Consider the following 17,464-nt stretch of genomic DNA (forward strand, 5'->3'; position numbering starts at 1 on the left):
ATTTAATGAAGCCATTACACATGCTCTGTTGAGCCATGGGGCTTGATGTTATTGAAAAGATAATGTATTTAATTTGGGACTGCACATAATGAATAGATTATCACACTGTGTTGGTAGCTTAGATATTTGTGGATAAACAGTTTTATGTTTAAAGTGAAACCAACCAAACTGAAAACCAAACCAACAAAACCGAAATAAAAAAGAGGTGCCTTGTTGTCCTAATCTTTTGACAGTATTATACAGAAGGTGAGCTATACTTTGCAACTTCTAAATGAATATTGCATTATTTTCTAGTCTCACACTGAATACTGGAAGGAAAGTGCCACTGAATACTGGAAGGGAAGTGCTTGTTGAAAATGGGACGTTTATTCTGTGTCCTCTGTTATAGGGAATGGGAATACCTTCCTGTTCTGTTGTTCCCTGTTATTAGACCCCAGGTATTCAAGTAGAGTCTATAGGCTACTACCAGGGGAGAAGCAGATAATGTATTGCTCTCAAGACACTGTCACTTACAGAAGTTCCTGGTTCCTATGAGAAAACAGGAGCCCAAGGTCTGGGGTTACTTCGAGGTCATGAGGCTAGTGGAGGAGCTAACACTCAGCGCTCTGAAGAGAGCTAGACACCTGCCTGGGACTGACAGTCTCAGCCTTTCTCTAGAATTAAGTGCTTAAAATGAGCTAATTCTTTCTTATTTTCTTTATTGTATGCAATATTCTTTATGTAAAGCTTTCTTTGTGTAATACTGTACCATTTCATAACTACTGGAGCTTCATGTCTATTAGATGTGTCCCAGAAGGGTGGCCTGGGAGAGGCAGAACACGTAGAACTTCCTCTGTTAATTGCTGAGCATTTCTTCAGAACTGCCTCTCACTGCCCATAGTGAATAGCTTGCAGTGATCCTCTACAGACCAGTGCTGAAGCAAAGATCTTTGTTAAAACTGAAGTTGAACGGCATTGCTGTAATGTAATGATTGGCTATTATGGTTCATTGTATCTCTTCTTTAAAAAGCAGTCTGTCTTTTGAACTTCATCTGTCACATAAGGACCAACACAGGCATACAAAGATTTTTTGATGGCAAAATTAAGTACTTGTTATTCAATTTTTCTTGTCACTTGTGTATGTGTGTGCATGTATGTGTTTAGTTAAGGAACTTGGCTGTTCCAGGTAATAATTGCCTAAAAATGCTGCAGGAAAAGATTTTTTTAATTGAAATAGGGTTGCATAAATGCAATATATGGACTACATTGAAATATTTAAAAAATCAGCACAAGAGCGAATGATAACAAAAAATCAAAAACATTCCTGCAGTCCATAAATCAGTCTGGTATAAAATCCTATTTCTATATTGAACAGGACAAAGACCTTGGCTTTTTTTTCTGCCAGCAGACTGCTTCCTTTTTGTGCCCATGCAGTAAGAGAACAGCAAGCTGCAAAGAGGGAATGCGTGTGGAAAACCTTGAACAAATAGTGATAAGAGCCGGCTATGAGAAGAACACGTAGTACTTCCAGACAGGTTACATGTTCAGGGATTAATTTCCACTATCCAACAATCCAGTCCTCTGTCCTCCATGTCTTGGCTGCCTGGTGTGGTCCTGATTCTGCCTTGTGCTCTTCTTGCTTCCCAGCCTGACTCCGGGTGGGAACGTGTTTCCACAGGTGAAGCATTTCAGACATTCCTTTCCAGTAGGACTTGCCCTTATTTGCTCTCCTTGGCACTGACTGCTGTGTAATCCAACCCAGCAGACCCCAAGGGACCCTCTTTACAGGACCTCTGCCCTGCTGCCCACTTTGCTGACAGGAAGCGCTTGTCACGGTTGTCCTCCTTCCCAGCCTCTGTGCTCCGTTTTCCCACAGTCAGCCTCCAAAGGTGCTGTTTCTGAGTCAGCAGCATCATTTAGTGAGAGAGGTGGGAGCCTGTTTGTAAAAAATACACCCCCAGATGGATAATTGTTCATAGCTCTGTGCTGAGGACTCAGCATTGTAGCATCAGCACAGGCTATTCAGTTTGGTTGTTTGAGAGTTAAGTTTAGTTACGTGATCCTGTGAGATAAGAAGCTAAGTTGTACCATCATGGTAGATTCACCCTGGTGTCATTGTAATGTCAGCTTTTTTTCACCACAAACATTTGTTAAAATTAGTGAAGGGTCAGCGAAGTTGGCCACAACTACACCAGAGAAAATGTAAAGTCAAGTGTTGCTCAGTGATATGTGCTGCTATTTGGCTTCATTTTTCTTTGGAGCATGATAAAAACCAGTATTTTCTTGGTGTCGTCTCAATCAATAATTGGTGTGGTGGCTGTTGGCAGAGCCAACAGAAACTGCACAAGCTTCCTCCTGAACACCCATCGAAATCCCCAGTCACCCATGCTGTCACTGAGGGTCTCGCTGTGTGTATAGGAGGGAGCTAATGTTCCTAGAGGCAAACCAAATTTGCCTCCAAACCTTTGGAGGGGTGTGGAGAGTGAATAGTGTGGATTAACTACACAGCCACTCAGAAGTTTCCAGTAGCATCTTAAAGGCATGGACACTTTTAATACCTTAAAAAACTTTCAGTGCCCTTATAGAACAGGGAACTTGGAAAGTAAAGTTTAACTACCTTAACAAAAATCCTTACCCATCTTCAAGGGCAATGAAGATTATCCTCTACTTTCCCTGTGAAGGCGACCTGTTCCCTTTCTTCCGGGGGAGACAGATGAGGGGAGCTGCTCAGGGCTGTTGAACAAGAGAACCTCACAGATGGGATGGTTTCGTTTCCTGTTCCCAGAGTTTGTCCTGTGAAAAGAAGATTAAGCTCAAAATGAAGTGTTTCTGCAGTGACAAGAGAGAATGAATATTGGTTCAGCATAAGGCACGTGTACAAATCTGCCACTGTTGGTAGCTCATGGTTTCCTGCTTGCACTATTTTTCTTCAGAGAAATCACTCAGAAGCAGAACTTTATATCTGTATGAAAATTTAATATTTTATTATCCAGCTTCTTTACTAAAACTATGCTTTAGGCTTTAGACATACATGTACTTATAAACCAAAGTAAAATACATGTATTCTTTTTCTGTGGTAATGAATTGAGGAATAAAGAATATCTGCTCAGGTTTGGCGGTGGTTGAGGAGCACATCCCTTTCTCTGAATACAGCAGAGAGCTTCGAATAGCAAATATATTTGGTGCTTTAAATATTTCACTGTGCCTTGTGGAGAAATGAATGGAAGTTACATTGTAAATTAATCTAATGCTTGAACAATGTCTTGTGCCCACTGCAAGCAAATCACAGCAACGCCAATGCCTACAGGAGAACTAATTTGACCTTATCTGTACACTAATTTACACATTCTTCTCTGCTGCAAAAGAGAGAGAAACTTTCTCATAGGAAGAGATTAATTTGTTGACCTTTCTTTGCAGAATAAACCAACAGCAAAACTCAGGGCAGGAAACAGCAATTCCTAATTCTGCTAGCCAGTTAGCCTAACTGTAAGGTTATGGTCGTACAGGAGCGATAAGTCAGAAGCAGATATTAACATTTTCTCTACGTTGTTTTACAAAGTGTTTTAGGTAGACTTGAAAAAATTTCAGAGAAAGTCTTTTGGTGGCCTGTCAAGGGTCACCTTCCCCACAAGGCAAAGCGCTGACCTGGCAAGCCTAATGCTAATAAAATAGATTATTATGAAATCCGTCCACAGATACTGCATGGCTTGTTTAGACTTTTCGACTGCATATGTGCGTCACTGTAACGAAGACTTGGCAGAGAGCCTGGGCTCCGTGACACCTTCAAGGATGTTGTTGGAAAGCCCTGCAATTTTGCATCATCCTTGGAAACAATGCTGTGGGACACTGCGATCTGGTCATTAGAGCAAAACTTTTCTTCAGGCACTGTACGTGAACACTAGGATTTTTGTTTCAGAGGTTTGTGTTTAAAGAATCTAGGAGACTTATCAGTACATAATACATTTCTTTAGTGAACTTGCCTTGGTTGCTGGAAAGCCAAGCCAGCACGCTTGCTTTGCTTCCTGCATCACAGCTTCTTGCCAAGCTGTTACATCTGAAGGAGATGTTACCGGCTCTAAATAGTCAACCAGTTCAGTTCTGGGAATAGCAAAACTGTGGTCCTTTTCAGAGCGTTCATGTCACTATCATTATTATGGTCAAACCCAATTTGGACGTGTCCTGCTGGTACTGAGATCTGTGCATGTGACTGCAAATATTCATTACAATTGAAAAAAAGTGCCATTAATTCAGGTGCTCAAGTACAGACTTGAGGACATCTGGTTAGTCAATGCCTAAAGAATGATTTGAGTCACCATGCACTTGTGTCCTGCTTGTTAATGGAGAGAAAAAAAAGTTGCCTGTTAGTATGTCGTGAGATGTCCTACCCCAGAGTGTGGCCTCTCTCGTGGGGTTCTTCCAGAGATGAAATATAGTGAAATGCTTCCAAAAGCCTGCTGGTCCTAAGTATTCTCATGGTGTGTGCAGAACACAGAGAGACTGTTCAATGTCTGGGGTGGAAAGCAGGGAAACAGTTGAAGCATGTTTTGCACCAACAGGGGATCCCAGGAGAGGAGCTCAGTGTGCCTTGCAGGTACCCCCCACACTCTAGCATGGGGAGGACAAGGTGGTCTGGCTCTATACAGGCTCTTAATCTCTCTTCTTCCTCATAGCACGTGTGGGCCAGGATTGTTGAGGGTCCATAGGGACACTGGTGGGCACGCACATTGTATGATCTTGAGGCTCTGTTCCCTCTCCCTGAGGGCAGAGGGATTGGCCTGGCAGTAGATGGCTGTGGCTCGACCCAGACATTGCTTTCCAGGGCAACGGTGGCCCCAGCCAACACCTGCTTGGTTCGGGAATGATTTAAGCACATTGAGATCCCTGTTGGCAGGTCCTGCTAGCTGTCAGTGTTACTTGTTTTTCCAGCGTATTCTGCGAACAGCACAAACCCCCTTAGCACACGGAGCAGCAGGAGCATTTGAGAGCAGTTAACCCACAGAAGCTCAGAAATGAAGGATGGTTCTTTTTTCCTTAAATGCTCACTTCATGGACTTGCACCTATCTCTTTCCTCCTGATCCAGCAGCACCTTTCAATCTTTGCCATCTTTGGAGCTGCATATACTTGTTCAGTGAGACTTATGAAAGATCTTCTCAGTTTTGCTCCCTCCGGACAGCCATTCCTATGGATGCCCCCGATGTCCGGTAGCTTCCAACCATCAGCTTACTGCTTGGCTGCTCTTGCCAGCACAAGCCAAGCAAATTCCTTTTATCTGCAGAAGGATCAGAAGGAGTCAGCTTAGGGCTTTGTTTCTACCTTTTAAGATTTTAAATCGCTAAGCATCAGAAAAAAAACCCAACCCAAACTCAGTGCACTCAAAAATGCACTCACAGAGGCTAAGAAACACTAGATAAAGAATAAAGAAGGAAATTATTTCTTTGGTTACTAGAATGCCTTTTTATCAGTGAGATCAGTGTGGTTTGGGTTTTTTCTTTTTATTTAGATTTGTGACATTTCTTATCGTTAGAGCATTGCTACAGTGTATTTGGACAATGGATTTAAGTAAATGAGACAGTTAGCTAGCACTGTGATGTGAAAATTAGGACTGACGTGCAGACTAACCCAGGATTTTAATTTTACTTTGAAGGGAAATAATGAAAAGAGTTTGTGATAGAAATTAATGGTTATTGTTAAATGAAATGCCATAAATGGCATTTATTAGGACATTCATCCCCAGAATTTATTCTGTCTGCACAGAAACACTTTGCATCTTGTGCAGATGAGGAAAGGAGTGTGAATTTAAGGCAGATATTTTCCTGCTGGCGTTGCAGCCCCACGTGGAGGTTTGGTCATTACGGAGGGAAATATATGTCTGGTTCTTTGTCTTCTGCTTTTTGTGACAAAGGAATTCCCATTTGAATTGCTTTGCTCTGTTCGAGCCCCCTCCGAGCCTCTGGGTTAGCAGCAGTCAGTCTTTGCAGTGTCCTGACGTCATCCAGTGTATGCATAAGCTCTGCTATTGTCTTACGAGAGCAGAGGCTGGGGATTGCAGTGTCTGGTGGCTGCTACCTATTTATGCCTGCCGGTACCACGGGAGGGACGCTGGCCTGCCCTTGTCTCTTGGATTTAAAAGAGAAGCTCCTGCATTTTGCTTCCTGAAGAAGAACCTTTGCTGCGGGTGCAAGAAAAAACTATCTGCGGTGTGGAGCAGAGGAGGCGAGAGGCAAGAGGAGAATCTGGCAGCTTGGATAGCCTGGACTGCATTGTCTGGCTTCATGACCCCTGCTGTGTAGCACTCATCCCTACTCTCATACGCTCCCGCTCTCTCTTCCACTATTTTTTCTTCTTTCCTTTTTAAAATAGCAGCATCTGAGGCCAGCCATGTTTGGCACTGAATCTTCATGTAAGTAAATGCATCCCACTTAATTCCTTTTTGTGTTGAGAATAGGGCTTGTTTTATCCTCGCCTGTACCGTGCTTGTGTTCCCTTTGCTTGCTGGCTAAAAGCTGTGGTCCTCGCCTGTTTGGGAAGGGATGAAAGATGCCAGAGGGGAAGCATCTACCTCCCAACTATGGGAGCATCCTCTGTGCGGGCGGGAAGGCGGTGTAGGGCTGTCAGCGCTGCTGAATGCAGGCCACTAAAAGATGGGGACAAAAAGGAGTTTTGCTTGAATGTATTAATTGATAAGATCGCATATGTCAATGATCGGGAGTTGCAACCACTCTGATGAATGCGCTACTCAGATATGTTTTGGGATTGGGAATGCTGCAGTGTTAAATGCATGAGAGCTGGGGGAGAGTCATTTAATCCGCAAGAAAAACTGTCTATCTCATTTGCCTCATTTTGTTTCTGGGAGGAAAGAAGGCTTGAGTGAGATCCCTCCTATAACTGCAGAATCTAAAATTAATTTAGGTGGAATTCTAAACATGAGGGGGAAAATGCAAAATAATAGCATCATTTCTTTGTTTCTTCCTAACCTTTGTGCTGGAAAATCTTAACGGAGGCAGTCTGCTATATAATAGCAGGGCAGATGCATGTCATTGAAAGCAAGCCAGTTTTGCTTCAATGGGAATGTGTTACCTACCTGGCAGATCTGGCTGCAGAGGAAGGCTGGGGTTTTATGTGTAAATAACACTGCTGGTGACGGTGCAGCTGTGTGGTGACCAGTCTGATCTAGTGATTATCGGGTGACTGAAAAATAGAAAACAGTCAGTTTACACTGTGTTTTGTGGACAAGCAGTACTGCATGTTGCAAATGTGTCTCTTTTGAATATATAGTGATGGATTTTTTAGTGTTGTAACATCCAGCCTGGTGTAATGTCTCCATGCCACTAGGCTGGGACCTGTTCTGCGTCTCGGATCTTCCAGAGAAGTGGTAGGAGCATGGAGATGCCTCATAATCATGCCCTCCTGGCTGTCAAGCCCCAGTGCTCCCAAAGGGTTAATTGGTCTTGTTGCCTGGCTCTGGCAGCTCCCTTCCCCCTCCTCTGCCACAACACCTGGTCAAGGTCAGGCAGCATAAAAACAAAATTTGCCTTTATATTTCTTTTGTTTGGGGACCTGTTTTTCATGCATGGTTGTAAACAAGTTTGCAGCTCTGGGTCATCCCAGCGTGAGCAGAGATGCCAAGTGTTGTCACTGCATCTGTTTATCCGCTGCCAGATCTGTAAGCCCCAGCCTGTGTCTGTGGGGTCTGCCTCTGCAAAATGCCTATTAACGTGCTGTGAGATAAAACCAGTGGCTACCTTCTCTCTTGCAGAAAGGATGTGCTGCATACTCAGAAAGTCAAATAATTCAGCCTTGTTCATTTTCGCGGTCCTCGCTTTTATGAGATGCATTAATAAACAGCTTGCTTGTCACATCGGGCTTTTGGCTAAAGTCGCTGGGTTGTACCACCAGCAGCTGTGGCTGCTTTTGTTTCCATGGTTCCCACAATTTAGAGAAGGGTGATGGGATCTTCCATAACAGCCACTACCTATTTCCCAGGAGGGTCTAGCAGTATTATTTGCTTTTAAAAAAGGGGTTAAACGCAACCTGGCTAGTTGCCATTGATCCAAGCAGAGGCTGTGGCCAGTCCCTGCCTGCAGTCTACGGTCGATGAGGATGAAGGCAGCATTAATGGCCTCGCCTTTGTTCAGACCCCCATCCCAGTGCCTCTGCTCAGGCCTGGACTTCGTACCAAAGGGCCATCTGGGACACTGGAACTCCTCTTCAGGCTGGACTGGCTGTCCTGTTGCCTGCTGCTGGCACATGGGAGGAGAGTGGGGTTTCTGGCGATGCCCCCCTGCATGCCTGCCTGCCTGCCCTTGTGTTACGACCCTCCCCACCCTGCTGCCGAAGGAACTGCAGGTTTGCTTTCAAAGAAAGAAAAATGTCAAGATTAATTTAATAAAATGCAGCTAGGGATTTTTGGTCTTTACCTCTTTTCCCATCTTTTTCATATTTCCAAGCTGTCAAATGACAATAGTGCAACTAATTGTTAATTCTGTCTAGCTAGAACATAAATAAAATAAAACAAATTAATAAAACTCAACATCATCTGGTCCTTGAAAACACAATAGAAGTAATTTCTGCTGCTGTCCAAAAAGCATGGAATGAGCAGATTACTGTTTTTTTTTTTTTAAACCTGCTATTTACACTTGGTATTTAGCCTTTTATTTCTTTTTTCTGTGTTTATAAAACCAAGAAAAATGGCCAGAAGCAAATCCTGGTTTAGAACCTTTATTCTATCACTCAGTATCAAAATATTTTAAACGTCAAATCAGCAGTCATTCAGCAGTCCTATTTTTTCTTTTTGCTTTTAACAGCAGTCAGAAGGGCAATAAAAGGTAGTCTAAGGGCCATGGTAAGAAACACAGGCATCTGCTTATTGCCTTCTGCATGCAGGGAAAGACAAACAGCAGGCGACACTGGCTTGTAAAGGGGGATAAGGCAGCAGGCAATGCACAACCAGCTGCTTACGCTCCAGCACGTGATGAGCGAGGAAAGAGTATGCAAAGCAAACCCCACCATGGGAAGGGTTGCACTGTGGAAGGGTAGTTGCTGTACTGTTGTGCTTAGTATTTTCCATCAGTCATGTGTCCTCTTTATAATCCCCATGGGAAACATATGCGCTGGAGACCCTTATCTTTGGTGCTTTTATGCTGATCCAATTGCAGCCGCACCGCCAGGTTGGTGTTGGGGGGCAGTGTGCGGGTCTGCATCCCATACCATCTCTCCAGCTGACCACACAGATGTATCTGCTCGTCTTAATTGTTTCACATTCTGTAGGGGGTAAATAAAATTTGATTTGATACGGTATTGGGTTTAGAAGGCAGTCTTTTTGAAGGTGAAATGCTTTTGCATCACTGCAGCAAAGTGGGGAAACTGTGGGGCTCTGAACAAGTAATAAGCTTGTGCCTGCACAAAGGTCACTCTTGGATCAGGGAGGAGAGATAACCTCAAGCCCAGGGGAAATAACTGGCAAACCATCCCTCTTCTGACTCGTAATACTCGCAGTTCCAGACCTACAGGAGAGACAACACAGGCACAGACTAAACAGGAATGTGAAAGCAGCCACAGTCATTGGGGCTCAGCGGTGCTGGGGCCATCAGGGCGACATGGCTCTACCAAATCTCATGGTGTAATGAAAAGAAATTGGGGCAGGGTGCAGTTTAGAGCCTGTCAAGTGAGCAAAGAAGCACTCAGAGAGTCATTTCACGTGTCCCTGAGAATGTGCACCATGTGTGCTTCAGCTACCCCACACAGAGTAACTCAGTAGGAAGCTGCAGGGAGGGAACAGCACACACACGTGTATGCCACTCACCCCTTTGCTGTTGAAAGGACCCAGATGTGTGCTGTGAAAGAGGTGATGTTCTTAGTACTGCTATGCTTGTTCATAACAAACCTAGCAGCAACACTAAACTGTTAGGGTTATATGGGAGGTTCTCTGGGAGGTGCTATTCCAACCTGGACCGTTGAGGGAGATGCTCATGGTGGTCCTTGTCTAGTACATCAGCAGCTGCATTCTGGAAAGCAGAGACTCTGAATCGCATGAGAGTTGACCACAGGGCAGGAGAAATACAAAACCGAGGGGCAAGTGGAACTTTCCACCGCCCTGAGGCTAATGCTGGAAGGCTGTTCTTCACAGGGAGGCTGGAGGGATGCTGTGGAGAAGGGGAAACCCTGGCCACTCTAGCGTGCCAGGGAGAAATGCTATGCTTGTCCCAGGCTCACTGCACTGTCTTCTGCTCTGTCTGTTCAGAAAATACTTTTGTTCATGGGCATTTTTTTCCCCCAAACTCTCTTCTAGCCAGAATGCAAAAAATGGGGAAGACTGCATGGAGATAATTACTTTTATGGCATCAGGAAAGTAGTTTTACGAACCCCTGCAAAGCAGCAGCAGCCAGCAGTGGACGAACAAGAGACCATGGCATCAGATATTAAGTGCCATTTCTAATACTTTACAAGAGACAATCTCTATGAAGTGGCTGGCCAAGTGCTGCTGTGAAGCTGAAGTCCCCGTGCTGTGTTTCATTAAAGACAGAGGTGCCCAACTCTACAGTGGCACAGGATGATCTGATTGGCATAGTGCTGCCATCCTGGGCTGGTGTGCCTGCCTCCTCCTTTCCCCTGCACTCATCCCTACCTGTGGGAGAGCTAGCCAAAAACTTCTTTGCTCACTTCTGCAGGTAGTCAGTTTTGAGCGTGTTGGGTCCGTAGGCTGGTTCATAGGGTGATTGGATGAGCAGCAGCACAAGAGAGGGTGGGACATGGATTAAACTCTGGTGGGATGGCAGCCTTGGTGAAAGCAGGCTCAGCTGCACCAGCAGATGACCAAAATGCTCCTTTCTTGAGCATAAATAGCCCACTGCCATCCTGAATTGCCAAGACCAGTAATAATGGTAAGTACATAGTAATAGTAAGTAGTCAGATAACAGCCACAATTTCACAATGATATGCAAGTTTCTCAGGCAACTCTACATTGAAGAGATGCTACAGAAATGTACCAGAAGCTGTAACTTTAAACCAACGTATTTGGCTGCTGAGATTCCCACTGTTCCCTGTAGAGTCAGGATTGTTGAATAAATTGCAGAACCAGGTCAAAGAGAGGCTTGGCTACAGCAGCGCCAAATGCTAGAGTAAGCCTGGATTATGAAAGCAATGGAGATTGCAGGAGTGGTAATAAAGTTGACAAATTCAGCAGTGAAATTTCAAGATATGTGAAGGAAGAATACGGTCCCACCTTCTACTTTAAAGTAGATTTTGTGGATTTACTGTGTGTTATTGTTATTTTTTAAATAAATCCATTCTTTAAAAATATAAACGTGAGATAAGAGAGAGCCCTGCAGCTTCTGTAAATTCCTTTGGCTGTGATACTGTGTTAGATGCCTGAAGTGCTGTCTCCAAGGGCTTGGCTAGTTGGGTGCTAAGGAGGTGGGATCTTGAAACTCAGCTCTCCTGCTCAGCTAGCAACAACGGCAGTTTGAATTTGCTAGGTTGGGCTGTTTACAAGCAGGCAGCTGTTTGGAACGTTTAAGTGCATCTTGCCCTTTTTCCCTCCCCAGAGAAAATGTGAATGGACACATCTTGCAGGCCAGGTTTGACTCATGCATTTGACATTCTTAGATGATTTGGCTCTTGCAGCCCTGGATCACCTTTCCTATCTCATTGGTTTAGAGGTTGCAAGGAACTGATGTAAAGTTACTGAGTACAATTGTAGTCTCCGATGCAGTTGCATTCACACATGAACTGTGAAACAGGGAAGGAATCTCAAGATACAGGCAGTGAACAGGGTAGCCTTTTTCTTCAGATTGTCACATTTTATGGTCTCTGCCATAGCTAAAAGCGTGAGCTAAATTAGTGGAGAGACCTGTGATTGGTCAAAGGTGACAAATCATCTTTCAGGCTTAAGACAAAAAACATAAGATACTTTAGGTTGAAGGGACCAGCCTCTCCCTCAAAGCAGGACCGACCTCCAAGTTAGTGACAGTGAAAGATACCATCTCAATCCATCTGCATGTTTGCAAAATGGTATAGGATCAAAACAGGCTTCAACTTTGACCAGTTTAATTTGGCAAACCAGAAATAGGGATAAATCTTTATGCCCAGTGATGACTGAAAGATTATTTGGACTGTGTGACCCAGATAGGAAGCACGTGCAGCGAGGACTGTGTCATATTATTTGAGCTGGGGTAGAAACAGTAGAGTTGCATGTAATTTGGGGTAATTAATGGGTATGCCCAGCAAAACACTTACCTAAGTTGTCTCTTTTCATCTTAGCTGAAATAACCTGCTTGATTCCTGAAGCACCAGGGAAAGGTCTGTAAAATGCTATGAAAAGAGCATGTGGGACTCGGGGAGATAGACTATCCCAAGTTTCCTGTTTGGTGAAAATACTGACGTAACATCACTGTTTAGACGCTGTCATACGAAGGTCACTATTTATAATTAGAGATTATATCTCTCTTAATCTTAGAAATTCCATTGTGTTCCCTACTGTAAAGGAAAGGATGCTGAAGCTCTAGTATAGGGAAATAAGCTATACAACTACAAGGAAAAACACTTGCTACCCAGAATCCAGTGTAGCTCAGAGGAAAATTGGTTGCTGTGTTTAATCAATGTGAAGCTTATGCTGAGAGATAAATTTAAGATGCTCTGAAACTGGGAGTGCAAGTGAATCCATATTCTACCTAGGCCAAGAAATGTGCCATTCCTTCCCAGCATTAAATGGGAAGTTTTTTAGGTATTTCTAGGGCTCTCTATGGGTTACATTTGGAAATGGCATCTTGAGGTATATCAAGTGTTTTGATCGGTAGTACATGGGGAGTAGAAGGGAAATTCTTTTGAGACTACAAGACGTCGATACAAAATTAAAGTCTGATATGCTTGACTTCTTTGAGGATCCTCTTTGAGGAATCCAGTGTCTGGGAAGATCTTTTCTCTGTGCAGTGAAATGAGGGATGCTGAGGTGACCCTCAAAGCATGCTAGATAGTGTTTCAGCCTAAAGCAGGAGACTAAGGTGAAAATAGTACGAAGTTGGTGAGCTTTTCAGAGAAAGTATATAGCTGTAGCTATAGCTTTTGTGAAGGGTTGACTGATCAGGGATGAAGAATGAACGAGTGGGGAGAATTAGCTCTGGAAGCTTATGCCTCGTTCTCAAAAGGTCTGTAGCCTAAGAAGCCATGAGGAGTTTCTGAAGATGCCCGTGGAAGGATTACCTATCCCCCTTGGCTTCTGATGTTTAGCATGCCACTCATTAGCCCAGTGATTTTTCAATCTACAATGACATGATGATTTCATATATGTCATCACTCCAGCAGGTGCCAATTTATATTTTACTGGTAGGAATGAGTCTCAGAAAGCTAGCGTGGATCTGGATTTCCTCTTGCACTCACCTGAATGTGGATGTACCCATCCTGTGGTGCATAAGGAGTTTTAAGAGGATATAGTCTTGATGTTCATGAGTTGTGGTTATGCAGTGCAGCAAAAGGAAAATGTATTCAATTACAGATTTTAAAAGTTCCTGGATGAAAGTAGAAAAAACAGATCAGGTGTTTTTCATTTTATGTGTTTGCTGCATTTTTTAGTAGTAGTGAGAGTTCGTATGATGAGTTCACCACTAGAAAGCAAATTCTGAGGGGAAAGGTATGTATTACAGCTCTATGGAGCTCAGAAAATGACAGTTGACTCCACTTGTAAGATCTCTGCTACAAGAAAAGGAAAAACTGCCATAAGAAGATAACATCCCAAGCAGAACCTGAACTGTATAAATCACTGGCTTACCGATACTTATAACATGAGGCACACTGACTCTGAACTGACAGCACAAGCTAAAAACTGCTGGTCACAGATATTAAAAATTAAGTAAATAAAAATAATTATAATTAGCAATACTGAAAGATGCTAAAGGGTATATTTAACATTCAGGAAAAGAGCTGAATGTGGAAAATATTAGCACCACTAAGGTTTTTTCCTGTCAACTGCATTCATTACTGGCATTAGGCAGGTATCTAAGACTGTCGCAGTGGTAGTAAATTGTGCCACTGTGTTTGCATAGAGGTAATAACCAGTCACCCAAACAATCCATCTGCTGATAAAATACTCTCAAGCTTTGATTTAGACTATCAAAGAGAATACACTAGATCAGAAACATCAAATTAGCTGGTGAAGAAATGTGTTGAGGTGTGTGTGAAGATCTCTTACTGTGCTTTGTCACCCACAAGGACATGAGCCCAAACAGTCCAGCTAAAAAAGCCCTAGAAATTTTATAGGCAGTGAGTGGAGCCAAAGGTCTGCTAGAGGGTTAACTGAGCTAGGGGAAGTGTTCCTGTAACTCAGCAACACATATCAGCCTGGTTATTCTCTGCCCTCTGATGCTTGCGTGGTCCACGGTGATAACTCCAGATAAGCTGTTATTATTATGTACAGAGCAAAGAGGGTGATGATCAGGCTGCCTGTGCAGATGGGTGGAGAAAAGCTCCGAATGGTGGAAAAGAGCAGCCAGCTAAAAACCAGCAAGATCTGAGCTGTAAGCATTGCATTCAGGAATGAAGAAACTACCCATGAGAGGATATGGTCCTTTGTCACAGGACAGCAGAGAGGCTCTGTGGCAGTGCAAGTCGAAGCCAGATTCCTCAGTAACTGCTGACCTGCTAGTCATGTCTTTCTGAGGCTTCAGCTGGAATGTTAGGATAGCACAAGGAGGTGGCAGTGGTGTGAAGAATTTCTCACGTGTATTAAATAAGACATACTATATCCTTTTCTATGATTCTATGATTCTCTTTAATATCACGCATGCTATAGAGGGACTGCTGGGTGTTGCCCCAGCTCATAGGTATTCTACAGCTACAATGACCAAAAGATTAAGGTACCTGCTAGGGGTAAAGGACTGCTGGTCTGTAATGGCAGAGAGGGGTCACACAAAGAACAGGCATTCAAAGGCCTTTACATGGAGCCTTTACATGAGGAGTTATCTTCATAGATAGAAATATTTTCACAACTGGGGTTCTTGCTATGGTAGGATACACCTCCATGCCTGGGAAGGTGGTGTTGAAGTGGGTATCGTGTGTCACAGCCTGCAGTGACCTGTCTGGATGAAGAGACATTGGCTTGATCGCTCTGGGCATTGCATGTATGCTAATGACTTGGAGTCTCTGCAGGTTTTGGCTGTATGTCAGAGAGGAGGGAAGCTGTAGATTTAGCACCAGTGCCCTGTACTGCGGGAGTTCAGTGAACTACGTGTCTGTCATTTAATTAGGTTGTGTCTTGTTTGTGAGTCTGTAGTGACATTCGGTTAATTCATCCCTAAAATAAAGTATAGATAAATGCACAGAATTATGCGAAAAAAAACCCTCAGAAGAATAGGCTCATGTTTGGACTTGCCATCCTCAATAATATTCCCTTCAGCACAGAGGCTTCCCTGTGGGAACAAAGCGATGTGACTCTCAGGAGCGTCAGCGTGGCCACTGTCACTGTAGAGCGAGGCACTGCGGGCGGCAGCTGCTGCCTGCAGTCTGCAATGAATATGCGGCGTCTGCATTTTCAGTTGTTCTCCTTTAGTTCACTGATTTGTACGTATTCCCAATCTGGTTTGGTTTATACTAGGAAGAAAGAGATGGTTTAATGTCACTGAGCTATCTAACTACAGATAAAGGAGTTTTAAAATCTCCCTGGTTTTACCTGTGTATGTAGGGTTTGAGGCTTTTTTTGGGGGGGGCAGGGGAGAGATGTTGTTTGGTTTTTTTTTCACTTTGAAAGCTGTTGAGAGTTAGAACTCCAAGTGCCTTGTTTTACTAGGATTGTAAACAGGCTAGTTGACCAAAGTTAAACCATTTTTTTCCTAGTGAAGGAATACCCTGAAGCTGTTTCCCGTGTAGTGGAGATGCTGATGCAAAGCTGTGGTCTTAGTGCTTCTCTCCAGAAACTGTGAATTCAGTACCGTGGCAGCTAGTAACTCTTGATACCATATGTAGGGAGCCCAAAGTTTACATGCCTCTGGAGACTGAAGTACTTTCTCATTTCCAGAAGCATTGCAGACATACTGACAGAAGAGATGGAGGTGTATCATGGGCGGCATGGGCAAGCCTGCATTGCAGCTGACTCATGTGCTGCCTTATGTACAGGTAAGGGAGGATTATGCTGCCAAGTTTTCTTCCACAAACTGGAATTTAATCTCTGAAAATCAACTACTGGAGGCTATTGATTGCTTTGTTGTTTCTTTTTTTAGTAGGCTAAAATCTGGCTGTTAGTCCTGTCTTAATTTCAGAAGTTCAGTCTAGAAATGCCTTTCAATGGGAAAGATGTGCAACTATTAACTCCTGAATCTGAATCATAGTCATTGGGCTGTGCTTCTGCTTTCTAGCATGCAAACTCACAGAACTGGTCTGATTAAGTAATTTTGATGAAGAAAATAAGGATAGCAAGTCAAATAATAGCAAAAGTTATCATAAGTGGATATAGTCAGAATGAAATAGAATCAAAACAAGCTTGTGATCAGCAATCTGAAACACTAAACTAAAAAATAATTGATGAATGAGATAAATCATGATATGACAAGAAATATTTTACAGTATTTTAAAAGATCACCTTGTTTCCAACATTTCCTTTCCTTTCATCGTTTGTAAGAAGAGTGGAGCGCAGGCTATGAGCAAAAGTAGAGGTAGCTTCCCTTTTTCTTTGTAAAGTTGCTTTTTCCAGAGCCTCATACATAAGCCCAAGGCAAACACAGCCTTCATGGACTCAAGTTTTATCTGACTGCCTCTGTGTAAGTGCTTTCACACCAGTGACTGCAGGATGCTAATGCCCAAAAAGAAGCCAATAACAGCAGTTGACTTATGGTAGAAGTCACTGCAATAAACTGAGCTTTGGCCATTTGCAGCTGGTCACCTTTTCTTTGGGAACACTGGGTCAGGATGGTTTCCAGTGATGAAAATTTTGTCCTGAAGAGGTGTGGCAAACCTTTGTGCTGGTCTCTTAAAAGCTTAGGCTGGTGGATGAGATCCGTCTTTTCTGTGATTACTATTCTCAGAAGTAGTGCATGAACTCTTACAAGGTCTGTCTGTATGTGTCTTTACTTAGGTTTAAATAAAGTGTAAATTTTTTTAACAAGGTTAATTAAGCTGGTACAAAAAATCCTACACAGATTCTCAATTAGGACTATTTTGAGGTAACAAGGTATACGATTACCTGAAATAAATTTCCTTAGCTGAAGTAAGAATGTCCATGAACTTAACATTGTGTCAAATTGTGGGTGCAAGTAGGTCAGTGTATTTTAAATATTCATATAAAAATGTCAACATGGTTTATTGTTTCTGGTTTTAAGGTCTTTCATAACACTTCTTGTAGTTTTCAGAAACTCAAAATATCTGCTTGTTTGCTGTGCTCTCAGATTTCTTAACAAGCATGAATGACCTTTGATAAAGTGTTTGAAGTTCACATCTGCTGAAGGGGAACTACAGTTTCTAAGCATAACAAATGAATAACTTTGTGTTCTTTGATCTTGCTGC

General features: G+C 43.1%; 1 protein-coding gene across 4 annotated transcripts in view; it reads left to right on the plus strand.

Annotated features, from left to right (window-relative positions):
• The window catches only part of ST7 (suppression of tumorigenicity 7), a 151,866-nt gene that overhangs the window by 35,841 nt on the left and 98,561 nt on the right, over positions 1 to 17,464 (plus strand). The window contains exon 1 of one of the 4 annotated variants that reach the window (XM_054077391.1): positions 5,986 to 6,380. The exons of 2 other annotated variants lie outside the window; for them this stretch is intronic. In XM_054077391.1, the coding sequence (XP_053933366.1) occupies positions 6,359 to 6,380 (22 nt within the window). In that variant the 5' untranslated portion in view covers positions 5,986 to 6,358. Of the gene's footprint in view, positions 1 to 5,985; positions 6,381 to 15,996; positions 16,082 to 17,464 lie in introns of those variants that run through there. One more of the 4 variants, XM_054077381.1, reaches the window with a different exon arrangement.

Source organism: Cuculus canorus, chromosome 1 (assembly GCF_017976375.1).
Source record: "Cuculus canorus isolate bCucCan1 chromosome 1, bCucCan1.pri, whole genome shotgun sequence".
Lineage (NCBI taxonomy): Eukaryota > Metazoa > Chordata > Aves > Cuculiformes > Cuculidae > Cuculus > Cuculus canorus.